Here is a 27,344-nt window from a genome sequence, read left to right as displayed (position 1 = left end):
CCTAAAGAAGATAGTGGCTGTCTGCTAGAAGCTAATCATGAGGATGGCTGGACTTAGACTGGTGTAGCTTGGGTCAGTAGATGTGAGTAGAGGTTTCTGTTTCTTTTCAGAGCTAACAGTGCCCTCTCCCTTGGCTTCCACAGGCTTTATCATCTACTTTACCTATGGAATATGGCACAGTGTGGAAGCCAGCTATGCAGCCTCAGCAGAAGCGGAGAGAAACACAGACACTGGCTCAGACAGCTGTAAATGACTGTTTGGCTTACGGGCGACTGAAAGAATGGCTGCAGTGAAAGAAACTTTGTGGTGGGGGTCCTGAACCAGATTACACCTGTAATCAGTTATGCAGAAATAAGGAAGCAGAATGCAGGCCTCCCCCACTTGGTTACTGCAGCTTGCAGTTTGTTTAGCAGCACAGTTAAAAGGGACCACAAGATGAAAAGACACAACTCTGGCATATTCCCAGCAGCACTGGCAGCTCATCTGGGCGTTTCCCTCTCTCCCTCTCCGGTTTTGTTTTTTTTTCCCCAGTGTAGAAAAAGAACTGCTTCTGTGTGCAACTGCTGCTATGAAACCAGGCCTCACAAATGTCCTTCTTTCAGTAGCCCTGGGAATTACCTCCCGACAGATATTCTACTCAATTTTACATGGAGCAGGTTTTGCAGTGCTACTATCAGGCGTAGACCAGGATCCATCCTTCACCCTATGTGAGCTGTACCCTCTGTATATGCACACACACAAAAAAAAATTCTCCCCAGTCACTAGATTTCCCCAGGTTAACAAAGCACCTGCAAGATTTGCATTCTTTAGACTATCAGGTCTTACCTTTTTTGTTTTTATTTAACTGGGTTTTGTAGCTAGTGCTCACATGCTTTAAAGCATGTCACTGCTGTGAAATGTTGGGAAGGTTCGTAGTTGCTGATTGTCAGGTGAGCGATCACTCAGCAGCACGCAGCTAACAGCAGCAGGTGTTTCTCCCAACTGTACACTCCACAGAGGAATTGCCAGCTTTAGTCAGGAAACCACGTGGTGCAAGTACTGCAAAGGCTTGAAAACAACGGGTGTCTCCAAAGAGCAGTCCTGCCTCTTTGCCTCAGAAATCACCAGTGCTGTGGCTGTAGTGGTGGGGTGGCCAGCAGAACTGAGCTAGCTCTGACAGAGAGTGCAGCCCTATGTTCCTCCCCCCACGTCAGTCTTCTGTGCTGGCTGCCTGGCATAGCAACTTTGGTTTGGCATTGGTGGCTGGAGCACATTCCTGCCCTGGGAGGGGAAGCACAGGAGAATCCTCAGAGGAACAAAGTTCTGATGTGAGCAATGCCTGGTGTCAGCCACCTGCCCAGGGGAGGCTCTGGGGGTGTGGAGGGACTTTTCAGTCCTATCAAAGTGTGCAGCCCAGAAAACACCATTAAACTCCAGGGTCTGACTTGCTGAGGGGAGCTTTCTCTTTGGGGCTGGAGATCTTCTCCAGAGCCTGCCTGTAGTGAAAGGTGGGAAATTTGGAATTGAGACCAGGGTCTATATTTGATTGACAATGCCTTGGTTTTGGCTGTAAAATGATTTTTTTGTTTTAATTCTCTCTAATAGCTTTCCCTAGCCAAATTAATCCACTACCCTAAAAAGGCTTATTAAGGTAAGCCATGCCCAGGTAATGCGACTGATCTAAATTAACGCTTCAGCTTGTACTGAAAAACAAATCTTAGAATTGTGGAACAGTTGGGTTGGAAAGAGACCTTTGAATATCATTTGGTCCACCTTACCTGACATCAGCAGGGACATCTTTAACTAGATCAGGTTGCTAAAAGCCCTGTCCAACCTGCTCTCAAACACCTCTGGGCTGGAGCATCCCAGACAGATACTGCAGAAATCCCCTTTCCCAATGTGAGCGGATGCTTTCCTAGGTGTCCTTCATACTACTGCCTCTGAACACTGGACAGTCTTTAGTTGCTTTGTCAGCATGGCTCTTGCTGATGAAGCGACAGGCTCTTGCACCTGTCATTGAGTTGGAGAACTGAACAGACCCCTGCATGACTTGCCCAGGATCTCACCAGGCATCTGATGCAGCAGAAAAGGGAATCAGACCATCTCCTGGATTTCATGGCTGGATTGTGGACCATTTCTCACCGTTTCCAAGAGACTTTATGGCCTTTCTGCCCATTGAAGTGTTTTCATCTTTTAATTCTAGTACATTGGGAAGCTTTTCTTGACAGGATTGCAATTTGAGGAAGTGAAGGCAATGTGTTCATTGCCTCCTAGGCGCACTTCAGGGTGTGTTATGAGTGCAGCTTCCCCCTCAGAATGAAGTCGGGGGTCTGCTCCAGTGACTGGGTCTTGACCATCTGCCAAGGCTTTGCTCCTTGTGCATATACAAAGTCTTACTCAAGCAGGGCGAGATTAATATAGAAATTAAAAGCCACTAAGTCGAAGTCTATTTTGTTTAAACACAGGCAAGCTCGACATACTCCACAGCCTCCCAAAAGGCACTGAAAATGTGGTTGGGAGGGCAACAAGATGAAAACTCAAGACAGGATCAAAGTTTTGTATTGTACTAAAAATATAAGGATGCTTTTCCTACCTGGCTACCAGCTTCTGTTCAGTGAAAACATGAAGCTTGCCAAAGCTTCATCTGTGCTGAGCAAGCCAAGGGCCTGGTGAAAAATCTTTCAGGAGGATGTTGTCAGGCACATTCCCGAGGTGGAGTATGACCTGGTCCCTTTTTAATCCTTGTGGTAAAGCCTGAGCAGCTCTGTGGCTCTCAGCAGGAGGGCAGAGTGAAGGGGGCAGGGTTTGGGGTGTTGAAACCGAGTGAACTGGAACACTGGGGAGTTCAGGTGTTTGCTGATGAGCCTGAACCACAGGAAGAAATGTTCCTGTTATCATGTTCTGCAGCATGACACTTTAATGGAAACATTGCAGACCACAATCACTGTTCTGGCAGCCCCAGTCATTGGAAGCATCCTAGAAAATGAGTCCATGGAAACTCCTAGCATGTGAGGCACTGTCAGGTAAGGCAGCTGACCAGCCCTGCTGCCAGGAAGCTAATGACTAGCTTCTGTCTTTACCATAATGGGGTAACCCTCTAATGGGCTTTTGCTTTGTTTCCCATTCATCCCAGTTCCTGTGTGCACAGAAAACACGGCAGGACATGCTGGTTTGTATCCGTCAGCCCACAGGTGCACTGGCACACGGATTTATTATCAGGAATATATTACACTTATCTGTACATCATAATTGAAATAATACAAACTCTTCCTGTAATCATTAGCCACATAATAAACGGGACCACAGAACTCCTGCTGCATGGGAAACTGTACAGAGGCTCCTCAGAGTGTCCATGGGACACAACCACCATCAGTGCAGAGACAAAATACCTGATTTTGCACTTGATAGTTTTTTCTTTCCTCCCCCCACCTGCCACCACCACAAGCCTTTGCTGCTGTGCATCAAGTGAGTCAACCCATCTATGCCAGCAGTCACTGGAGGTGCAATCCCAGTAGGGACAAATGGTACCTTCCCACAATAAAAATGAGTTTTCCGTGCCCTGCTCACTGCTGGCTCTCCTGCCATCCCATGGCTGATACCTGCTCCCAGTGCCCATCTCTGGAACCCCCTGGGAGCAATTGTGGGCTGGTTTTATTGCTGCTACACCCTTCTGCATTGAGCAAAGATTAACAAACAGCTTCCTTAAAGACAGAGATGATGAAACTCTTTCTGCTTAGTGCTGGCTACATTCCCTCTGCTGCCAAAGGCTGTCCTATTTCCAAATGGCAAAGTCCCCACAGTGGCCATGGCATTTGGGAAGTTTCCAGCTCTGCAGAAGCAAAGAGTTTCCCTCCCCAGCTTGGCCCTGCACCTGGGGATCTTCATTCCCTGGGAATGGCTGCCCCATTCAGGGGCTGCTCCCTTCCTCCCACTATCCGAGTCACCTGAGCTTTTCTTTTGCACCTACTTCAGCATGCAGAGGCAAAGAAAGACAGGACAGAGGAAAAGTATAAAAAAGGAATAATCTTTTCTGGAGAAAGAAGTCTTTTTCTGGGCTTGCACCAGAAGGAGCCACTCTTCACACCCCCCACAGGGACCAGTTGCTGGGTCCCTCTGGTTAGGCAGAACTTCCTGCAGTTTTGCTAGTGATTGGGCACGCCCCAGAGGGTGTGCCAAGGAAGAATCCAGTGAGAGGCAGGATTGGGAGGCAAAAATTAGATGGGAAAGGGATTGGCAATGATAACAAATGATGATGGAGCTGGGTTAGGTCCCAGTTTTCCCACCATAAAAGCCCCACTCCCAATTCACTGCTGGAAGCATCTCTTGAATATGATTTTAAACCAACAAAGTGATAAGGAAAGCACCTTAAAGGTATAAAGGTATAAAGGGGAAAGATTAATAAATTACAACAGGTTCAGCCAGCCTGTCCTGGACCAATGATATGCTTTAGTACATTTAAAGTTTTTAGGAGCATCAATAACAACTCCAGTTGTTTCATCTCAACCATTTTTACAAAGGGTAAAAAGGAGAATCCTAGAAACTACCAACAAGCCAATCTGACTAATCTGATGGCCCTCTGCAATGGTGTGACTGTGTCAGTGAGTGAGGGATGAGCAACTGATGTCATTTACCTGGACCTTGCTGGGCCTTCGACATAGTCCCACACAGCATCCTAAACTGGGGAGATACAGCTTTGATGGATAGAAGCTGGCTATGGAATTGGCTGGATGGTTGCATCTGGAACAGCTCAATGTCCAAATGGCCATCAGTGAGAAGTGGTGCCCCTCTGGGGTCTGTATTGGGGCCGATATTTAAGATATTACTGTGTAATAGCTTAAATGACTCAGACAGTGGGATCAGGTGCATCCACAGCAAGTCTGTGGATTGACACCAAGGTGAGTGGTTCAGTTGGTACACTGGAAGGAGGGAATGCCATACAGGTGGATTGGATAGGCTTGAGAGGTGGGGCCCTGTGAACATCACGAGGTTCAACGAGGCCAAGAGCAAGGTCCTGCACCTAGGCCGGGGCAACCCTTGGTATGAATACAGGCCGGGGGATAAAGAGATTGGAAACAGCCTTGCTGAGAAGGGCTTGGGAATACTGCTGGATAAGAGGCTGGACATGAACGAACAGTTGGTGCTCAAAGCCCAGAAAGTCACTTGTATCCTGGGCTGCATCCAAAGCAGCGTGGCCAGCAGGGTAAGGGGGGGATTCTGCCCTTCTACACTGCTCTTGTGAGACCCAGCCTGGAGTGCTGCATCCAGCTCTGGGGATAAGAAGGACATGGACATCTTGGAGTGGGTCTAAGAGGAGTGCCACAAAGATCTTAAAAGGCTGGAGCACCTCTTCTATGGAGGCAGGCTGAGACACTTAGAGTTGTTCAGCCTGGAGAAGACTTAGGGGAGATCTTTTAGCAGCCTTCCAGAACCTCAAGGGGGCCTGTAAGAAAAATGGAGAGAGACTTTTTAGCAGGGCCTGTAGTGATAGAAGGGACAACAGTTTTAAACTGGAAGAGGATAGGTTTAGATTGGACATAAGAAAAAGAATTTTTACAATGAGAGTGGTAAGAATAGGTTGCCCAGAGAAGTTGTGGATACCCCATTCCTAGAAGTGTTCTCGGCCAGGCTGGATGAAGCTCTGAGCAACCTGGTCTAGTGGAAAGTGTCCCTGCCCATGGCAGTGGGGGCTGGACTAGATAAAGTTCCCTTCTAACCCAAATCACCCTCTGAGTCTGTGACCTCACTGTCTCAGAATTCTGTTGGTGGAATGAAAGATGACAATGCTGTAGGTATTGCAAATAGCTGTGCAGTTAGCAAATATCAAAATGATTAAAGTCATACTTGGCAAGAAGGGGCTGTGTGTGCATGTGCGTGCTAGGTATTTATCTTTCAGGTTGTACTTGCTGGACACACTAAAATCTAGCAATGCATTTCAACAGTAGTAGCTGGTGTGGCATGATCTATTCTAATAAGATGCTCAATTTACTCAGTATCACAGTACCATGCAAAAGCTGCTACAAAAATAAATTTCTCTAAAAAGGAGAAAAAAAAATCATCTTTCTTTTTAACACTGTGGAACAGGCCACAGGTGCTTTGATGGTGGTTGAAGCTGTATCTAAGCTGCAGTCTGTGAATCCTGAGTATTTCCCAGGAAGGCTGAAGCACAGCTCCCACTCTGGCAGGATGGCAGGCTGTGCAGTGCCACCCCTGTGGGTGCAGGGCCTGCTGGTGCCACCCCACACCCGGGTGAGAAAGCCACCCTCCCTGCAGCCATCCTGCACCTCAGGGATTTCCTCCAGGTACTGTCGCCCTGCTAACTATGGCCCCAGTGCACATAGCAGGCCTGCATGCAGGCTCTTTGCCCTAAGCTGGGTAGAAAAGCATCCCACAATCTCTTTGTTTTGTAAATTATGCTCAGGGATGTTTTTATCTTGTTAGCCATGCCCATGAGGGCCCTGCAGACAGTCTGACCCCAACTACTCCTCAGCCTCACCATCCCCTCAGGTGGGAAGTCACCCCAAGCCTGGGTGAACATTTTTGCTTCTAGATGGGAAAGTTAAAGGTAGTTTAGCCACTCATTTCCATGAATCTTCAAAGTGCTCTGTAACTCTGGGTAAGCTGTAGCAATGTGAAATAATGCAGATATGTGGAAGGAACGAAATTCGTCCGCACCTATGAAGTTGGCTATGCTCTGTTTGGCATCTGAGGTGGAAGGAAGCTAGAGCCCTAGCAGATGTCCAGTATCTCATCTTACCATTGGAAACCTCTCCTCCAGCAAAAATAAGCAACTTATTTTTTCCTTCTTGCTTCTGGGGCTTGAAATAAAACAAAATGGACAGAAATCTACAGCCAGAGATTTTGATTGCATCCTAACCACGACAAGGTTAAACAAGATAAGATCTGACTAGGATTGAAATAAAGACACTAAAATTGAACCATGTTAACCAGTAACCTCTACCAAATTTGCTAAAACTCTCAGTTTTCTCATCTCTAGCCTATCTCCACTTAGAATATCAATGCTAAGAGTTAAAAAGCAGTGGATGGTATGCATATTTTTTCTGGTGTTCAATGCAAAGGTGATGGTTTCGAAGGCAGTACTGTCTTAGAATTTCAAATTCGCTGGTGTTCATGTTATATAGAGTACCACCACTTGGTGGTCACTTGGAAGGCGCTTCTACTTCTGTGTAACTTTCTTCTAGGTTGGGTATAAATATTCCTGGGAGGCTAAACAGAAATGCATTTTGTTTAGATACAAGTCTTAGGCACGAGTTAGAAAACTGCTGACTGTAATGAAAATATATCAGCACTTAGTAGTATCCAATAATATAAAAAATGTAATTCAGAACATCTGCAACTACATATATATGTGTGTGCGTCTATATATAGGTATAAAGGTACAATACATACATGTATATAAACACAGACACATATACAGAAATATTCACACCATTTGCAACTAACCTGAAATACTGCAGCAAAAGTTCATTCTGATGAACCATTAATAGAGCATTTCCCAACTTTTGGCTCTAACCATAGTTAAAACGTTCACACACCAAACTAACCTTTTGCTATCCTAACTTTCTGCTGTTCTAGTTCTTGGCTATCTTTTTTGCTACCCTAATCTTCATGTGAGAACCAAGAATTTCTGTGTGGGAACTGTAAGAGTACCCTGCCTAGTGTAAAGCTATGCAGCTACTGAGCATGCTTGCAGCCATGAACCCTGGGCGCCTGTTGATGGTAGTACTTCCTTGGATGGTAACAATTTGCAGACTGGAAATGCATAAAAGGCAGGGAACCTTCGGCACACAGCTGCCTGTTCATCGCCTCAAGGTTCTGACTTTGGCTGGAGAGGAGTTCCCTGATGAGCAGCGATAGAAAGGAGTGGATGGTGCGGGCGGGAGTTTGACAGGGCTCACGGCATCTCCCTCCTGCAGCTTCCAGAGCAGCTCCTCGTTAGTCCTGCTGAGCTTCTTCTTCTCCTCCACTTCTTTCTCAACGTATTCTTGAAGATTTGCATTCTCCTCTGACAGTTGCCTGGAGAGAGAAGCGGGACAACATGTAAGGCACTCCAGGGCAAAGATGGTGGCATTCATGCAGCCACCCCTGCCCCTAGGGCTGAGCTGCCAAAGCTGTGGCACAGCTGGCCCCAGATCTCTTCACTGCTGGGTGAGAAAGTCATCTCTACAAGTCATACTTCCCCCTAGTGTCTGATTCTGCTTCCAGATGCACCCGTGATGGGATGAGCCCCAGCCTTTCTCCCTGGCCTTGTGGAGTGTCAAAGTACAAAGAGGGTTGGCAGCAGTTGCATCTATGATTTTTTCAACTCGCTGCTATGTTATGCAAAGGAAAAGCAGTCTGGCCTTTCCATGCTCTGAATTCCAGCTGATGTCCTGATGCAGGACACAGCTCAGCTTCAAAACTTCCCTCTACTCTGTAAAAGGTCATGAGGTAATGGGTTCTTCTCCTGCTCCGTCCTCCTTGATCCCAAAATAGCCTCTATTCCTGACTGCAACACTAGAGAAGCTTCACCTGTAATGACCAGGGAGGTGATCTCCCCAGAATGCCCAGTAACTTCATGGCTTTCCTGGAGCTGGGGCGTGGAAATCTCCTATGGGCACCACAGCCTTAGTGAGTCTGCACTCATCAGCCAGGTGACTGGTTTTGAAACAAATGGGGTAGGGCAAGTAGACTGTGGGACCTGATCGAGACGTGTTTTGGGCATGTGCTGACAACACCTGTGTTCCAAAGGATGCATACAGGAGCACCAGGCTTCTGCAGCCCCACTACGCTTGGGCAGGAGCCAGCTCCTCATGTGATCAACCTGCAGCAGTTCTGGGCAGGCACCTAACCTGATTTACGGCAATTTAGGGTTTTATAGGAATGAACAGGGAGGAACCCAACCTTCCCCTAGGTGTTTTCAGTGTTCAGCAGGAGCTGGGTGTGGATTTTGGATGCATACAAAAAATTCTGTACAACTGCTTTTCTGGGTGTAGCCTGAAGGCTGTAGCAGATGTCAGGGACTGCTGGTCCACTCACCAGAAGTCTATGAGAGGGTGGGATTGGCATTTCTGATTTTGTTTAAGAGACATTTTTAAAGAATTTTTGCTTTTTTAGCCTCAATTCCTACAGAAATGTAGCTCAGGTAATCAAGAATACATCTCTTTCTTCTCCCTGTCCCCAAAAGTTCTGAACTGTGAAGTGAGCAGTGGCTAGCAGAGTCACCTTGATCTCTTGGGTGTTGGAAACTCTCATTCTTCAGACAACCCCAGTCCAAAGGACCAAAAAAATGCTGGTTGATTTGGAGGGAGGATCTGAAGTGCTGAGAGATCAGATAATTTATTAAAGTTTTTGGGGAGGTCCAGCAGGGGCTCTGTGGAGCTCTCGGATCCAAAACTAGGTCATGATCTACCTGAAAGGCTCTTGTCCTTCCCTTTGTACCTGCCCTTGTCCTTAATTGGAAATATCTCTGTGGTGCACCCCTCACACCCCAGTGCCTCTGGGACCCCCTCCTGACGGTGCTGCAGAGGCTGGCTTTGCTGTTTCCTCTCCCTCCTCTCACTGCTGCTGGGCTGCCACAGCTGCTTGGGCACCCAGACCGCAGAAATAGCTCTAATCCAGGGCAGCTCCCTGAGCTCATTCATGCTGTGCTTCCCAGGCAGTGCCAGTACAACAGAAATCAGCAGTCAGGGTGCTTACTGCAGCTGGGAAAATGCATGCTTTAATAACTCCAACTTTAAAGCCCTGGCTATCCCTGTTGCTGCCCCACAGCTGTCCCCAAAGAGTTACTTGTTGAAAATTATTCTCCTTGAAGTTGAGTTCCCAGGCTGACTTCGAATTCAGAATTTCTCCTGAAAGGTGTTTTTGAAAGCAGTACCTATGCAGTTGCAGGTAACAAGCAAAGTGCTGCAGCTGGATGGCAGCAGGGAGTGGAGGGAGGGTGCTGTTCACCCAGCCAGAGACAGGGAGCTGCAATGCAGAGATGCCAAGTGCTGAACCAGACACCCTGGCTGCTGTCAGGCGTGGAGAGACACTGCCACTTCCAGGCCACAATTCATCCAGCCCAAAAGCAGGCATCTCAAACTGGTCTGATGAACCAGACCTTAAAAATACCAAATTTTCCTCCCCCAGCACAGAAATGCTGTAGACACCCACCTCAGACAGTGAGATGTGGACTACAGGTATTTACAATCAGGTGGGAGAAAACATAATTCTCACCCCAATCTGAATGATAGAATATCTGCATGCTGGAGACAATTTCAAAAAGCTGAGTCATTAAAAAATGAGGCATGAGAAAGACAAAAACTAAAATCAGAGATGAGACACTGACAGTTTAAAAAAAATGACTAAAGTTTAAATTTTGGCCAGTGGCATCATTTCTGGATGCCATGACAGCTAGGTAGCTGCAGTGCTGGGACAAGACCAGCTCTAGTTTCTCCCTCTGGCACCCCTTCTCCCTGGCTCCAGCCTTACACCATGATATAAACTCTCTGGGACAGGGACTATCCTACCCAGCTCTTCAAATGTCACCTAACAAGGAGCCTTGTCACCCTTGTCCCATTGTGACAAGGCTGCAAAAAGGCAGTGCTGATGAAAAAACCTGCCAAAAGTTAATCCTGCCTGGGTGACAATGACATCCTTAGGATGTCTTTCTCAGGATTTTTCCATTTTGCATCCTCATTACCCACTGACTAACAGGTCTCAGGGCACTGATACTGAGATCAGAACCACTGGCAAGCTTGTTCTCAGCAGCATGTCAAAATCATGGAAATACACAGACAGATAAATGGCCTTCCTTACGTTAAAGGAAGTAAACCCCAATATAAAAATATATTTTTTATAAGTAGAGCAGAACACAAATACATTTTCAGGGGGAAATAAGTTTTTCCCCTTCTGAAATAAGTGTCAGCCTTGGACAATTAAGACCCGGGGCCTCCTTTCAAGCTCAGACAGATTGCAAATACCAGCACAAACCTTGTTATAACAGTATTTTGCTCAATCCTGGCTCTGAGTTCTTCATTCTGCTGTTGCAGCATGGTGATTTTTTCTTCCAGTTTTAAATTTTTTTCAACCTGCAGCAAAAGGAGGTTTGTTAAGTCTGAAGAACACTCAACACCTGATCCAAGATAATTTGTTCTATATTAATCTGTGGAGCAACTTCTAAATTTTGAGGATAGGTGGAGGTGGTTTTCTGGACTGCAGTTGAGACTTAGAGATCTGACTCACATCATCAATCATACTGGTGAAGTACCTGGGGCCATCAGCAGGGCATTGAGCAGGGGCAGAGCTGAACCAGCCCTTACTTATAACTGAGGAGGAGGAGGAGGAGGGTCTTAGTTTTGTTCAGTGCAAATGGATGTTTTCCTCAGTGGTGCTCCACAACTTTTGTCCCCCAATGAGCCAGCGCTCCCAGTTGTTGGAGAAAGTGCTGGTGGCACTTGAGGAGCACCCAGCATGGAAAGTTGCCCAGCACTGCAGTATGAGTGGTCAGCCTAGTGATGAAGGAGGAGTGCAAGATGGGATGATGTACATCTTCCAGCCATTACAGTCTGACATCCAGCCTCCAGGATTATGATTCCTCAGTTATGGAGAGGAAAGAGTCACCACTAGGGCAGATGATGCCCAGCAACAGCCTAGCAGCAGCCTTAGAGTGCTGCTGCATTCTCATGAGGTGGGCTGGCCTCTGAAGACTCCTCACTGCTGCTGACAATGTCAGCTTAAATGACAGGCTTAAACCAGACATTTAACTTTAAGATATAATTAATTGAAATTAATCCTATCCCAAGCACAGGTAGCTTTTATTCAGCGCAGTTCAAAGGCAGAGTTTGAGGACATAAGTAACAATGTATTAGTAAGATGTTTACAGGCATGTTCCACAGCCTCAGGTACCCTGTCTCCCCAGACTTTGAAATTTGACATACTTCATCACCTCAGTCCTTGGTTTTCCAGCTGAAAATTTTGCTGAATTCAACAATTTTGAAAGAAAACAAGATAGCACAGGGTAACCTTATCTCTGTGTGAGCTTGGTTATTGAATTTCCCAACCTTTTATAAAGATCCAAAATATTGTGCATTTGGGATAGCAATAACTCACACTTAATGGTGGAGACATCAGTTTTAGGTCTGTGCAGGTAATTTTAAAGGATACTCCTGATTCTCAGATATTCTGGTCTGTCCCAGTTTATTTTGTTAGAGCAGCACATGGATTCTGTCCCGGTTATGAAATGCTCTGAGAGAGGAATCACCATCATGGGCTCCCTCTCTGCTTCTTCAATAGTTTTCACAAGTAGTAGCTATGCTACCTGCATTTCCAGCCTCCCTTTCAGCTGCCAAGGAGCCAAGGTTGACCCTGTGTTTGAAATGCCCTCTTGCTCCCTTGTGAGGCTCCAGAGCATTTGGAGAAGTCCTGTAGGTGCTCTGGCACTTCCAAAGGTGTATCTTGAAATGGAAAGCAGTTGTGCCTTTGGGCCACAGCAGGCCCAGTGTTTTACTGTGATAAAGGGCAGGAACAGGACTGTGCACTCACATGCAGTTAATGAGCAAAAGCAGCTAAAGGACCAGGCATTATATAGGCTGTTGTTTGGGAATTTTTCCCCCCAGTGTTTCCAAATCCTGGCTTAGCTCCAAGAGCTCCACGTTGGAAGGAGCAGAGATAATAAGCCTCAGTTGCAAAGAGGCACTTTTCTCTGCATCCACTTACTAAAGCATCTGTTCAGCAAAATAATCACCAGAGTTCTCAAATTTCCCTGTAAATGGAAACAAATCTTGCTGAATGCTGTGCTGAACCAGCTGCCACAGCTCCCAGCTGAGGTATTGCCTCATCCTGTCACCACAGTGTATTTTACTGTCACTGCAGGTTGTGCTGTACAAAATGAATCCCCTTTCCCACAAAAAATGTAATTGATGGTGAACTGGGGAGTTCTTCATTAGGGAATCCCACAAGCAAAGGAGGAGAAAACAGCATAGCCTGCAGAAAAGCATTACTGGAGGGCTGGAGAGACCTCTTCTAGAGTAAGCCTTGCTAGGAACTGCTTGCTGAGTATTGCTAATCCACATATGGCTCCCTAAATGCCTGCAGGAGCAGCAGCAAGACACACCATGGCTCAACCTTCCCCCATGTGCCCTCTCCAGCCCTAAAAAGCCACCTGATTCCTGTAGGGGCATATGGTGTAGGCTGGTGTACCCTGGACTACCACGAATTTCCCTTTCCCCCATTCTTCTCCACCACTCACCCCACTGTGTAACCTAACATGCTGAGCAGTTACTGTGTGAAGAAGCAATCCAGACTGATGGATGTAAAACTCTTTCACTGTGTCTTGCCCCAACCCCATGTGGGTACTCACCTCACTTAAGTTCATCTGCTGTAACCAAACTTCTCCTTTATTACCTCTGTGATGTCTCACCTGTAGGAAAAATGACAACTCACCTGTTTTTCTAGCTCCATAATCATCTTCTCCTGCTGGTGAATCTGGAGGTTCTTCATTTCCAGAACATGTTTTAAGCTCTTCAAGTCTTTTTCTAAGTGTAGATACGGAGCTCGCACAATCTAGGAAATATATGAGGGATTTGGATATGTCAGCCATACATACATCTTCAGTCATAAGGCAGAGATTCCTCCATGTAACCCTGTTGTTTAGGAGAATCAGTGGTGTGAAAAGTACCTGGACGTGGTCCCCTGCAGCCCATTTGACCCCTGATATTGTTTCCCCTCTGGCTAAGATTTGTGACTCTTCCTCAGAGCTCAATATTTGGGATCTCAGCTGGGACCTGCCCCCTGCCCCTGGAAAGAGGATCCAATTGCTCTTCATTGAATCAGGTGATGTGTAATACTTAGAAACATGTATCTTGATGCCTGTATAGTTAGAGTTGTCATCTACCTTCAGCTGTTCCTCAGTGTTTTTCTTCAGAGCCTCTTCAAACCGGTCTGCTTTGGCCTTTAGAGATTGATTCTGGAAGGTGAGGGTGTCTATCTGGTCCTGAGGGGGAAACACACCAATTAACACATCAGCTGTGTTAGCAGCCCACTCACACACATACTGGTCAGTCGGCACTGCCAAACCAGGCAGTGGTTTATCAGGGAAGCTAAATAAGGCTCAGACATCCCTGTAAAGTGGTATTTTTTTGTGTCAGGCCACTTGAACATAGAAGTGGTATTTGATAAGCTTCAGGGAATCACAAAATCCCTGTAACACCTGTGGCTGATGCTAAATCACCCCATCACCTTGTGCTGGATGAGAGCAGACATGTCCTTCCTTGGAAGAGCTGGCATTTATATCACATGCATTTGTGTGCTCCTTAGAGTACAAATGAGGCAGGAGATACCTGTTTCCTTCCCCTTTCTAAGCTTCTAATATGGTAACAAGCAATGATGAGTTAGTGGTGTGGAATTTAAATGATCATCATTTCATCTCAGAGCTATACATGGGAACAACATGTTATTTTAAGCAATCATATTTCTGTTACCATCAAAGGCATTTCTGCCTATACAACACCTGTAAAATCTGCAGTTGCTGTGAAGATGGTATGTTTATCTTTCACAGTTGTGATTTCTAGTCTGGAACATTACATCAGCCCTTATTGCAAAACTGCTGACATGCCTCGAGCTGTTGCAGCACTGCAACAATATGAGCTAGTTCAGGGCTTTTAAAAATGGCAGTTCATCTCTGCCTGGGAAATCAAACAGGGCTTGCATTAATTGCTCTGGCATCTTTACTTGTTCACACATTTCCAACCTTTGCTTGTGTCACAGGGACGCAGTTCTGCCCTCCACTCCTTGTGATTTCTTCATCTAGGGAGTGAGAACAGCACGGAGTTTTTAGAGGGATTACACGACTCTGACCTTGGTGTTAAACACTGGGATGCGGGAACTGCGATGTGCAGGGCTGACCTGGCCATCCACAGCCTGGCTGCACAGCAGGGCCAGCCCTGGGGCAGCCCACACCAGGGACTGCACTGCCCTCCGGTGGGGCTGGAGGCGTGTCTGCAGCGTGGGACCGGCTTTCCCACATTCAGGCAGCAGCGAGGAGGTTAAAGCACAGACCCAGGCACAGGGCCAGGCTGGGAGATGTCACCGTTTCTGAGCGCTGGGGGTGCCAGCTGGCAGGTACCATGCAGACAGGGTGATGCTCACAGCCACTGCAGGTGCCAGAGTCCTCCCCATCAAGCAGGGAAGAGCTCAAATTTGCCAGCAGACAGCAGGGTCAAAAATACATTTCTTTCTTTATCCAGATGCCTTTAAGTCCCTTTAAGTTTTCTCTCCATTGTGAACCAGCCCAGAGGGAGGAAAAATCCTGAGGGTTTGCTGCTCTATCCCAGTTTGGACAGGCAGAGCACAGGAGGTACCAGAGCTGGTAAGAGCCTGGTGTGCTGGCAGCGTGTCCAGGGCTGCTCCCCTGCAGCAGCACAGGGTGGGAAACAAAGAAACTGCTAACCTGGAGTGACAGACGCAGCTTCTCAAAAGTCTCCTCCAGTTGTGCCTTTTCCAGTTTGTGAGCAGTATGCAGTTCTGGAGAGGTTACACAGACATGAATTACTGAGTGAAGTCCAGCAAACCAGGGTCTGAGAGCACACATGTTGCGAGTCAAGTGCAATTTGGGATGCAGTTTTATGACATGGAATAGGAAACTGGTAACAATATGTTCTGTGACTTTAGGTAAATTGTTCTGAAAATCAGAGTTTCCTGATCTTTCACTGTTTGCAGATACCTCTGTTTCTATGTGGCCAGATTCTGATTTTTCAGAACTGCTCAGAATTCTCAGCTCCCAGGAACTCTGATCTGAAAAGGGTTAGTCTGACAGTGGGCCATTTACCAGTTCAGAGTGAGAATCCCTAGATCAAAGGATTTAAAATTGGATACATTTAAAAGCTTGGGTTGCAATTTCTTTGGGGGGATAGAGAGGAGGGCCACCACCTGAGGTTCAAAAATACAAATGGCAGTGCTTCTCCCCAAGCTGTGGTAGATGAGCTAAGAGGTTTATTCCAGTAGTGAGACAGAGAAGACAAGAAACTTGATTAAAGGTTTTTCTGCTAGAATAACTCACCCTGGGCATACTAATTACCAAAAGTGTAATAAACAAAGTGAAATAAAGTTTAATCTCTAAAGCAATGGCATAAAATCATGATTCAGTGCAGTAGTAGCAGCAGTCTTTTTAGTATATGGACACTATTTTTTGTGTTTTCCCTGCCAAGGCCATGGCTTCTGCTCAGCAGCCACAGTCACAGCAGCAATGTGTGACACATCACTCCAGTGGCTGTAGTGCCTTTTCCAGGCACAGGAGGGCATTTCACACCTGCACCAGGAGCAGGGAGCACAAACTTCAGCCACAAGACCCTTGATGAACCACAACTTTGAATTTTATCATCAGAAAATACTAAAAAACTGGAGAGATAAGATTATCCTCAAGTAATAATCAGCTTTTTGCTTATTTATTTTCAAAATTGTGTATATTAATTTACAAATGCTATGCTAGATACCTTCTCTGCCCATGAGAGTGGAGAATAGACTGTTCTCAGTTCATGTTATGCTCTGGACCGTGTCTCCAATTGACACAATGCAGGGCTAAGTAATATGGCTTGGTCTGGGAAATGTGCTAAAACCTACTAGAGATATTTAAAATATAGGGAAAAATAGGGAGATTGTATAGATTACTGTTAAATGTCAGCCAAAGCATGCACAAAGGCAAATGTTTAGACACTGAACTGGTAGGGAGGGAAGAGCTCTGTCTGCAGCAACAATCCTGTGGCCAAACTCTACCACAAAATAAAGGTAACAGAGCTGAGGTGCAGATTCGCACTTCAAAAGCCTTTAGTCTGCTCAGCATGGCCAGAAGTTTGCTACTGGAAATAATGAGTCTTGTTTTTAGAAGCACCTGTGGGTATATATCTCTAAATTCAGAGATATCCCAAGAGCTCTATCCTCCTGAGCATCTGAGGATTAGGCTCTTGAAAAAGCATTGTGTGAGAAGTGATGTGGAATTTGGATTTTATTTTCAGCAAAACATAGATAAAGCCTTATCTTTGACCCAGAGACCCCCCTCAGATAATTTCAGGTCAAAGTTAGATGCTGTAGACTACAGACATCTCTCCCTCTGCCCTAGCATGAAACTGGTGGTCCACCCCACGTGAAAGCACTAGACCAACACAAATTTTCTGTGTAATCTGCTCTGGAGGAAGAAGCACAGTGTCACTACAGCATTAATTCCTGCTCTGGAACAGCTGTGTAGCTGTTGGGTTGTCTTTGGCTTACCTTGAATCTTGCAGTCATTCTCATCCTGCAGTACTGTAATGGCCACTACGTGGTTATTCTCCAGCTGTGACATTGCAGCTTCATGTACAGCTGTGAGATCTTCCACCTGTTCCAGCAACAGTGAGCACAGACATGGACACATGGTGAGACAGGCTGTGGCATGCTGACAAGCCTCTGCTGGAGAGCTCCAGTGAGCTGGAGACAGCAAAGGGATCTACTGAATGTGACACTTGCAACACCTGAGCCAGTTTTGCCATGTTGATACCTTGAGTGGTAGCGTGTAGTCACTGCCGATGGCATTTTTGTTCTTTCAACTTAATGGTGAAGAAGAGGTACATAAGAAAGCAAAAGGTCAAAAAGCCCTTAGGTGGAGATGCTGTTTATTAAATGTTCAGAAGTCTTGACATTCCATTAATCTAAATTATAACAATGACCACACAGCCCATGGCCATAATTGGAGTGAGGAGTGCAGCTGGAAGAGGGCTGTGTTCCAGGGCACCCTTTGGGTTTGGGACTCCTTCAATACATTGTTTGTTACGAGACTTGGCTAAGGGCAAAGTGGGATCCCTAATGATGGTCTTTTGATATGAATCATTAAAGGAGCTACAATAAGAAATCCTGATGAAGACTGAGTCAGTGGTCCAGAGCACTTTCTGAATGCAATGCATCAATTTGATTTTCTGGGGTTTGTAACCACAGTGATTGTATTCCCTACATTTAACACAATATTATCTGTGATATCTGGCAAGGCAGAGGATCAAACTATTTTACATTTACAGTGAAATATCTATTCTGTTCATGGCTAAGTGACTTGACTCTAAACAGCTTTATTTGCTCACAGTTATGTAAAATAATGGTAGAAGTTTACTTCATCTGAGTTTGCCTTGACTGGAATAAATGTTATTTCACTGCTTTTAGTTGTCAAATATATATATTAGGTAACCCGCCAGAAGCCAAATTTCCAACCATATTGGAGAAAACATGCTCTTAGAATGAAAGTTGGGCATTTAACATGAAATTTAAAATGATCCAAACTAATTTTCATAATAATGTGGGAGATAGCTCAGTGGTGAAAAACTGTTTGAAAAATAATGGGGACTCAGGCTGATGATGCATTGCATGACAGAGCTGAGAAAGGTGGGGGGCAGATGACTCAAAGGGCTACTGATGGGGTAAGGACTGTCACCTGGCTTTTCCCAGAGCACAGCATCCTTGTATATGATGTCTGTAAGCTGAAGCCTCATGAGCATTGCCATGTTCTTTACCTCACCCTTGCTGAAGCCTTTATTTGTACTCTAATTGCTTCTCAGCTGAACAGCATCTCCTAGGAATGATTATCCTCAATGCCCACAGAAGGTGAAGGGGTCTCCTCTTGCTGCCACCATCCTTGACAAGTTATTTATCTATAAAGCCAATTAAATACGTCCCAAATTATCTGTAGGGATTTTTCTGCCTTCTGTGTGTTTCATATCCACATTGCAAATGGCTCTCTTTAATCTTCCAGAGTGACATCCAGTCTGCAGTTTTCCATGGCAGATAGTCAACTTGGCACTGGGAAGCAGCTCTCTTGGATGCTAATAACTTACTCTGTAAGCTTGATCACCTCACTTAACACAAGTCATGTTTATTTCTGGCTGTGGAAAGTACCTCAGGTGGAATTTTTAAGGCTTAATAAAGTAAAATCAAGAGGAGCTCTAGTGGGAGAAGTTCAGCAAGCTCCTGGGCAAAACAGCTTGAGCTGAGCACTTCAAGTGAGAAACACTGGCAAGACAGATCACAGCCTTTACTTTGCAATTCTGCCTTTAGCTGCAAGGAGATGTGAGAATGCACTGGCACCCAAGATCAGTTTGTGAGGAGTTTGGCTCTCATGCTCTGCTACCTCCTCAGAGACAGCTGAACCTCCAAAACCTGACACAGGAACTGTGTCTCAAACAAATAACAGCTGTCTCATAGTGAACTAAGTGGTGACTGAAGCAACCCAGCATGGAAGGTTAAGCTGTGACTGGAAACCATGAATGTGGGATAAGTATCTTCCAAATTAGATTTATGGATAAAGAAATACACGCAGATCCATGGTCAGAAGGATTTTGCTATTGTTATTGCCTTCAAGAATGCAAATTCAAATCCCCCTCATGCAGATGGGCAGCTCAAGCACAAGGCTTTTCTCATGTGCAGTGCAAGAGCTCCATTTCCTTGGCCAAGAAACATGGGTGAGCAGCTTTCCGTGTGGTCTGTCAGCCCCCACTGACCCAAGAGTGCTCAGCACAGGATGGGTGTGCAGCAGAGTAGGAATTCAAAGGGAAAACCTGCTAAAACTCATCATGCTTACTGAACTGTGAATTGAAAATGTGGGCTAAAGCTCTGAGATACTAGGGTCACAGCCACACTTTGAAAGCAATGGAGAGGAATGTTTGTGTTATTTTCAGCAATCGGGGAACACAGAGCTCTGGAGCAAACCAAGAACTATTTACCCCACAGAGGGAAGGATGTGTTTCCACTGCTCCTCTGTGATGATGAATTGAGTCACAACAGATGAAAACATGAGAAAAATTAGCATACTTCTAGTCAAGTCCTACAATGACTTTGAACAGCTTTCTTGCACTGATCAGCTTGAGAGGAGAAGAATCAACATCTGTTCTTGTGGTCCTGAGAGCTCACAGAAACACTTCAAAGAGCAGCAGAGCTAAGCTATAAGCTATTTCAGCAAAAAATGAACAAATTCCTTCACAAATGCTGATGTCAGGTGATCCAGCAGAGGTAAGACTGCAGCTAGAGCCAACATCTTCTACCAGGCAGACTGACACACTGACACAGTGAAAGGAAAAAAATTGTCAAGGCTTTTGGAAACACGGCCCCTCCTTCATATCAGAAAGAAAAGTGGAAATTTTGAAGGGCATTGCAAGGAAACCAACTTGCATAAACTGAAATGAGAACCAAAAGACATGGCTCAGCATATGTTCTAACCATTTAAGACAAATATTTTTAGAAATCTGATTTAGAACATAAAGACCTATTTGATAGCACCTTCTAATACATCTTTAGAAATCAGTTGATGAACAGAAATAGGTAGTTTGTTCAGGACAAAACAGCCCAGTTGCATTGAGTTACAGTGGTTGTTCTGACAAAACCAGACAAAAGCAGCTGCTTGTGAGAACACTCCTGCCTACACACAGAAAGCAAAGCAAGGAGAAACACTTGGGATGTACAGTCCAAGAGATTAGGCTGAGTGGTGGGGCAGCAATCAGGGGATCTGGAGTGCATCATGTGCTTGATGTTTAGGCAGCATGTGTTGCATGGTTGCTATCACTTCACTGTGTTGCCCTTTAACTGGCAAATAACAATGGGCTGGCTCTGCTGGCCTTACCTGTGTGGAACAGATTCTTATAACTCTTGGTTTTAGTCATAAATTGACTAAAATAGGTGGGTTGAGGAGCAGGTATGTGTGGGCAGCAGAGCTAATCTTAATATTTTTATTGTAAAAGATCAGCAAGCATGTGAAGACAAGACATGGCAATGTAATAGACTAGTGTATGGAAAAAACAGTAGAACTAATAGGGAGAAAGAGCAGTAAAGATATTCAGGATGACATTTTTCCACCCATAACTCATTACCAGTGTTTTCATGTTGGAGTGTTCAATGTATTTCATTACCTGAACCCCATCAGTACTAGAATGGACTACTCTTCAAAGGCAACAGGTGGAGACTGACCTGATCCTGATGCTGCAATTTGGCTTGTTCCAGCTGCAGCCTGTGCTGCTCCTGCAGGCTCTCCTTCTTGGCTTGGTACTCCTGCTGCAGCCGCTGCTCCAAGGCCTGCATCTCCTGCTGCTGCTGCCTGCGGAGCTGCTGCCCCTCCTCCTGGAAGCGCCTCTCCAGCTCCTCCTTCTCGCTCTGCAGCTCCTTCCATCGCGCCGTGTTGAGCTCTGTGGAGACAACACCACACAGTCCTCACGCTGCCCAGGACAAGCAGTGGCATTGGACCTGTTGGTAGGGCAATGTGCTCGGTGCTTCTCTCCACTCTGTTACACAAGTGATATGACCAACCACTTGACCAGAAGGATTTGTATCTCATACATCCCATTTTTGAGCTGTTTGAAGCTGCTCATCCCATAAACCTGTCTCCAGCTCCAGCAAGGACCATTCAAATCCATTAATCCACACTTGCTTAAAATATTTTTGTATTTAAACCACCATCTTGTGTGCTTCATGGCATCAGAGAGCACAATGAAAGGCTGATACTGAAGGCAATCAGAAAGTGTGAAATTCTTACTCTGGTGAACTAACCCAGAGACTATGTCTCAGAATTCACACCAGTGTTTTCCAACAGTTCTATCAAGTCAAGGAAAATCAGTCCATTTCCCCATTTGGTTCTTCACTTTTATTGTCCCCCAGGTCCCAGGAAAGCACTGTTACAAACACTGTGTCCTCAGCCATTTGCTTTGCTAAAGAACAGTTGCAAAGTCCAGATATTGAAGACTTGATGCAAGATGGACAAGATCAGACAGAGTACACTTACAGAGCAAGCTTGCTCACTCGTAAAGATCTAACAGGTAAGGAGTGATTAAAATTATCATGACCATAACATTCAGAATATTAAAGGAGAAATGGGTTTCTAATGGCACTGCTAGATCTTCTTTCTGATTTAGACCCATAGTTGATTTAGAAAGATGATCAGGTTTTTGAACAAACTGATTACATATTTATCCTTCCCTTGCCTTTCAAGATGCACATGCCATGCACAGACAAGAATGGCACTGTAAGTCAGAGGACTGGGAGCAGCTGTCTCCCTGATGAATGCTTCAAACCCATATTTATCCTATGACAACATAATTGTTCACTATCTGTATCTTCCTACCTCTTTCTACTACAGTGTCAGACTGTGCTCATTTTTCCCAGGATAGCAACAATTTGTCCAAGTTACCAGTGCTGTCCCCACAGCTTATGTTAGGTGCATCCATGCCAAGGTAGTTTGGACACCCAAGCTAACTGTTCCCTTCCCCACATGGCTATTTTTCACCCTATTTAGAGCTCTGCTTCCACACTTACTGGACACCAATATCCAGATTTGCTCAGTATGTCCAGACAGAGAAACACTGCTGTGTGCCATTCACATTCTCTGAAAAAATCCCTTCGCCCAAGGTTTTTCTCCAGGGAAGCTAAAAGGCAGCAAGAGAGGCCTCAGAGAAAAGGAAAACAATTCTTATCTCATTTGCTTCTCCTGTGTTGTGCTCATCTGGAATGTGTTTGGAGATTATTTACCCATATGTGATTGTTTCATTGGATTCTGGTGTGAGATGTTTGGACTCATTGGCCAATGGGGGCCAAGCTGTGTCAGGACTCTGAAAAGAGTCAGGAGTTTTCATTATTATCTTTTTAGCATTCAGTAAGTATCCTTTCTGTATTCTTTAATATAGTATAGTATAATGAAGTAATAAATTGGCCTTCTGAGAACATGGAATCAGATGCATCATTCCTACATTTGTTGGGGTGCCCTGCAAATACAATACTGTTGGGCTCTTGTTCTGATTCTGGAATTTTCTGGAGCACTCTGTCCCTGTCAAGTTGTGTGCTCCTGATTGAAAGAGAGTGAACCAGTGAGTTCAGCACCTCATTGGCAGCACACAGAATTGCCTTATATTGCACACAGAATTGCCTTTCCCACTTGCCTTATATCCAGACAGGAATGGTACATTAGCTGGAATCCAGACTCCTGGCAGTCTGGATTAGGGCTCTAAACCCTCTCTCTTGCTTTTTGCTTTTTTATTATCTTTGGCATGTAAAGTGATCCCAGAGCAGGAGAAGTTGTGCTTGCAGCTCTGCCTTCAGTAGAATTCAAACTTACTCAAGCTTTAAATAGGAGATGTAATGAACCCCATCTTTCTCCAGCCTCTCTAATGAGATTATCCAGCACACAGGGAGGGCTGGGAAATGAAACGTGCTCTAACCAAAAGAAAGTCCATCTGAAACACATCCTGTAACCTGAAATACAAGACTATTCACAAATCAGACCCTGATGCAGGTGCAAAATGGAGAGAAGAGGGAAAGAGGGAAAGTGAACTTGCATGGCGTGTTCCCCATACACCCAACAATGCTACTGGAGGCAGAAAATGAGGCAATTTGCCCTATACAGAATATGAAACACCTCTAATGATAAGGAGTGATCCCTACCATAAGTGTCAGACTAAGGCAAACGAGGCTGAGGACTGAGGCGTTGAGGAAAAACTGAATCTCTTCTTAGCAGGGAGATGGACCTTTGTGCCCAGCTCTCCTGGGACAGCCACAGCAGAAGGCAGCACCCATGGAGCCCAAGGGTCTGCAGCTGCAGCAGGAACCAGTGTGGGAGAGCCTGTCCTGCTGGAGCCAGCTGTGTGGTCCTGGTGAAACAGTTGGGTCATCTCCAGCAGGGACCCCATAACAGATGCCTGAACAGATGACCTGCTAATGCTGCTGGAAAACTCTGAATTTATCTTTCAGGCATCAAGACAGGGATACTGTTAAAGTGAGCTACTCTTGTAGAAAAAAGAAAAAATTACTCTGAAAAGTTATATGAATGTATCACTGACATGGAAAAAGACAAGCAGAGCACAGCTATTACTGGTCTCTTTTGAAGAGTTACACCCTGGTTTTCTTTTTCCTTCTCTGTAGGTATCTGCATGGCTGCTCACAGGCAGGAAATGACTCTGACACAAGGTGGCATTTCCTGGGATGGCAGTGTGCTGGGTTAAATGAGACCAGCTACTGCAGCTTCCCTACTCCCTGAGCACTGAGTGCACAACAGATGAGCAAAACCCACTTCAGGCCGGGCTGGGAGGGTGAGGGAAAGTTAGATATCACCATTGGACTGACCTTCCTTCCCATACCACACACAGTCAGAGCCACAGTGCAGCCTCCCCAGCCCTGGCACTTTGCACTCAGGAGTGCAGCTTCTGTGGGAACTGGGGGCTGGTGCCTTGTGGCCTTACAGAGGGACTTTTTCCTTCTGACATGGGAAATGGGCTCTTCTTCCTGAGCCTCAGCCCCAAAATCACAGACAAATCACAGCCACCACACTCAGGTTAAGTGTCTTCTGACTGGGAAGGATATCCAGGAGGAGATGGCACAAAGGCTTTGGCTTTGAAATGCTTGAGAACACAGATAATACAAATTTTAAACTTGACATCTCATTGCCTTTCCCCCATCTAGATTTTTTATGCATCTCCATACCTCCTCTCAACACACTTCATGTCATTGGTCTGACAGTGAAGAAGCAGGTAATTTTGACATTTAATTTCCACTAGTTTGAAGGGAAACAGCTGGTATTCAAAACCTCTTTATTGAAAGAGACTCAGTGTTGCAGCTGAAAAGTGCTTATATTTATAATTTATAAAGATCGGTCTCTTGAGTGTAGAACGATTGCTTGTCATGTTTTCCTAGCCTTGCTATTTCTAGCAAAATACATGAGCAAACCTTATTGCTTTAAATAACAAGTCCCTCAGTGTTTTTAGAGGCCAAGGTACCTCCCGAGGCCTGGGAAGGGAGAATCACTTTCCTATTTCACCCATGCTGGTTTCAGATGCGGTGTGATACTTTCACAGGAGTGCTGGGGGTAAAAGTGGGCAGTGTTCTCTGACCTCAGTGTTTTGCCTGGCTCCAGAAGGATGCAGGTTTCCCTAAGCTATTTTTACACATGGTCCATTGCTGCTATTGCTTCAGCAATGGTTTTATTTACCACAAGAATTTTCCTTAAACATATATTCTTATTTTTCCAAACAGTGGGTTCTCTGTTGCAGTTTCATTGCTTTGCATAGCAGAATCCTGCAGTTTCTGTTGAAGTTAAAGACTGCACACTATGAAAACCAAGCACATTCAGCACCCAAATTATAACTCTGAATTACAGCTAAACAACTAAGTGTTGGACTCTCTGCCTGTATCAAACCTGGCTAGTCCAGCCGTGTTTTACTGATTCATTCAGGCATTTGCATCAGTGAGTCTGACATGGTGAATTTACACACAAGAAATCAGGAATTTCTGACCAACACCCATGGTGTTTAACTGGACAGGTTATTTTTAAATTAATGAAAAACTACTTTTTAAAGTGATGGAAGAAAGTCAGAACTACAGCTTGGTTGTAGTCAAAATAACATGCTCTGATTTTCCCTGAATTTTTTCATAGACTCACCCAAGATTGCTGTTGTCAAATAAAGGACTGTTTCATCCTTCTTTTGTATAAATAATGTACAATATTGTACAACACACTGATCCATCTGAAAGTGAGAACCAAAATAATCCTCCTATAGCACAGGTGGGGTGCCTGTGTCCAGGAGCACCCTCATGTCTGCAGTAATAGCCTCAGCTTGGATTGCTTTAGAGACTGCCAAGAGCTGCACTGATGAGAAATGCTCTCATGTACATGGCATTTACTATTTCACCTTGTCCACAGTTTTAAAACATTGGTTGTTTCACAAAATTAAGTTTTGTAATTTTATACCAAAGGGAAACAGACTGTGCAGCAATTTTTGACTTATACTAAAAAGCATAGTTATTTACCTTCCATATGTAGGGATAGATACTAGGATTTTTTATTGCTGATGAATTATTTCACATTCTCCTGAAGTGCAATACCTGCACATGTTCATCTTTTTGTTTATCCCTGGTGGGAGTGGTTCTAACTGGCCATGTTGCATCTCAGGGTTGCACAGAGAGGATTTCCTCCACCAAGCAGGTGACCAGCCACCCGTGTCACTCACAAACAGCCTCTGCTCAGCATCTCCATGTCTCTCAGAGTGATGGGAGAAAGAGGTGGCCTGTAATAACTCCTCTCCATTACACATGCCCACAGGACCACAGAGGAAAGGACTCTCTCTCACCATCTTTTCCCTTTCTGAGGAAGAAAGCTCATACACAGCTCCAGCTTATCTCCCTTCTGAAGCAGCGCAGCTCAGGCTGCTTTTCTGGGATGTCTGTGGTTCTTACCAAAGCTGTCCCCACACATGCCACCAGGTCTCAGCTTTGTGCAGAGGAAGTGTCTGTTGCTGCATGTGCAAGGGCAGTGGCAAGGGCAGGCAGAGCAGGGATCTTCTGTTACTGAGCATGCTGCTCTGGGACCCCCAAGCTGACACCAGTTTTACCCCTGGCAAAGTTCTCATCTCCAGCAAAACCACCAGGGATTTGTGCTCACTTCAGCTGTACAAACATGGTGTAAATGGAAGCAGAGCTCTTTATCTCCACCACTGAACCTCTCTTTCCTTCCCATGTCACCACCACTTAAAAAAGCACTCAGGAAAATGAGCAAACCCAACCTGCTAGATTGAGGTAGGGCTCTCAAATGAGAAGTGGCTATTGAACTGAGAACTTCAGATGTGCCCTGCCTGAAGAAAGCACCAGTGGCAACAATTCTTCTGTAAGAGCTGTAGAGATGCAGAGGATGGGGGAAGGCAGGCAACAGGGAATAATTGGAAACCTGTTTTGCTATTGCTGCAGTATACATTGGCCATGGGGACATTTCTCTATGAAATGACAATCAGCTAAAGAATTTCAGAGGGGCAAAGCAGGGAGCACAAGATGTTGGGCATCTGAAAAGAGCTGTGCTCAGCTTTTCTGAAGTGGATTGTCATGGGCAAGGTGAAGGCAAAGCACAGGGAGTATCTGCAGTTCTGCCTATCCCACAAGGGTTTGGCCTGAGCCTCCCTTTTCTGGCCACTTGTCGTGCTCTGGCCACTTGACACAATCTCTGCTTAATGGGTGACCTAGGAACTGGTTTCCCACATGCAGGGAAAGCTGAGAGGTTCCCCCCTATTCATAGCTCCAGTCATCAGTGGTTCCAACACCTGTGTCCCCTGATGCAGTGGTCCTGCTCTCCTTTTGCCCTGAGGTAGATGAACCCACCATCACACTCATTCTGGAAAGATTTAAGCCAAGAAGAACTCAGCCTGTTGGCTGAAGCCAGAGCAAAAGTCCACCTTCTCTCTCAGGAGTGGCAGTATCTTCACACTCTCTCTTCTGTCTAGATCAGAAACTAAGAAGGAAAAGAGGGGCATGCAGACATACAGACCAAATGGGATGCATTGCTCTTTCTGTCTTTCAACCAGCAAGAGACCTTAGAAATATTAACAAGCAAATTCTGAGCTTGGTGTCCTTTGGTTTGT

The 27,344-nt window shown here is 45.4% G+C and overlaps 2 protein-coding genes across 4 annotated transcripts in view; one reads left to right on the top strand and one right to left on the bottom strand.

Moving 5' to 3' along the window:
- SLC7A1 (solute carrier family 7 member 1) overlaps positions 1–5,830 on the top strand; it is a 40,592-nt gene extending 34,762 nt beyond the window's left edge. Inside the window, exon 12 of the mRNA XM_066544877.1 lies at positions 144–5,830. Coding sequence (XP_066400974.1) covers positions 144–253 — 110 coding nt within the window. The 3' untranslated portion in view covers positions 254–5,830. The remainder of the gene's footprint in view (positions 1–143) is intronic.
- MTUS2 (microtubule associated scaffold protein 2) overlaps positions 3,147–27,344 on the bottom strand; it is a 262,354-nt gene continuing 238,156 nt past the window's right edge. For all 3 annotated transcript variants that reach the window (XM_066544874.1, XM_066544873.1, XM_066544876.1), the window contains 7 exons: positions 20,929–21,143; positions 17,221–17,326; positions 15,407–15,480; positions 13,853–13,951; positions 13,402–13,521; positions 10,951–11,048; positions 3,147–8,013 (listed from right to left, as the gene is read on the bottom strand). In XM_066544874.1, the coding sequence (XP_066400971.1) occupies positions 7,797–8,013; positions 10,951–11,048; positions 13,402–13,521; positions 13,853–13,951; positions 15,407–15,480; positions 17,221–17,326; positions 20,929–21,143 (929 nt within the window). In that variant the 3' untranslated portion in view covers positions 3,147–7,796. The remainder of the gene's footprint in view (positions 8,014–10,950; positions 11,049–13,401; positions 13,522–13,852; positions 13,952–15,406; positions 15,481–17,220; positions 17,327–20,928; positions 21,144–27,344) is intronic.

This window comes from Molothrus aeneus, chromosome 2 (genome assembly GCF_037042795.1).
Source record: "Molothrus aeneus isolate 106 chromosome 2, BPBGC_Maene_1.0, whole genome shotgun sequence".
In the NCBI taxonomy this organism is placed as follows: Eukaryota; Metazoa; Chordata; class Aves; order Passeriformes; family Icteridae; genus Molothrus; species Molothrus aeneus.
This window is presented reverse-complemented; position numbering and strand designations above follow the sequence as displayed.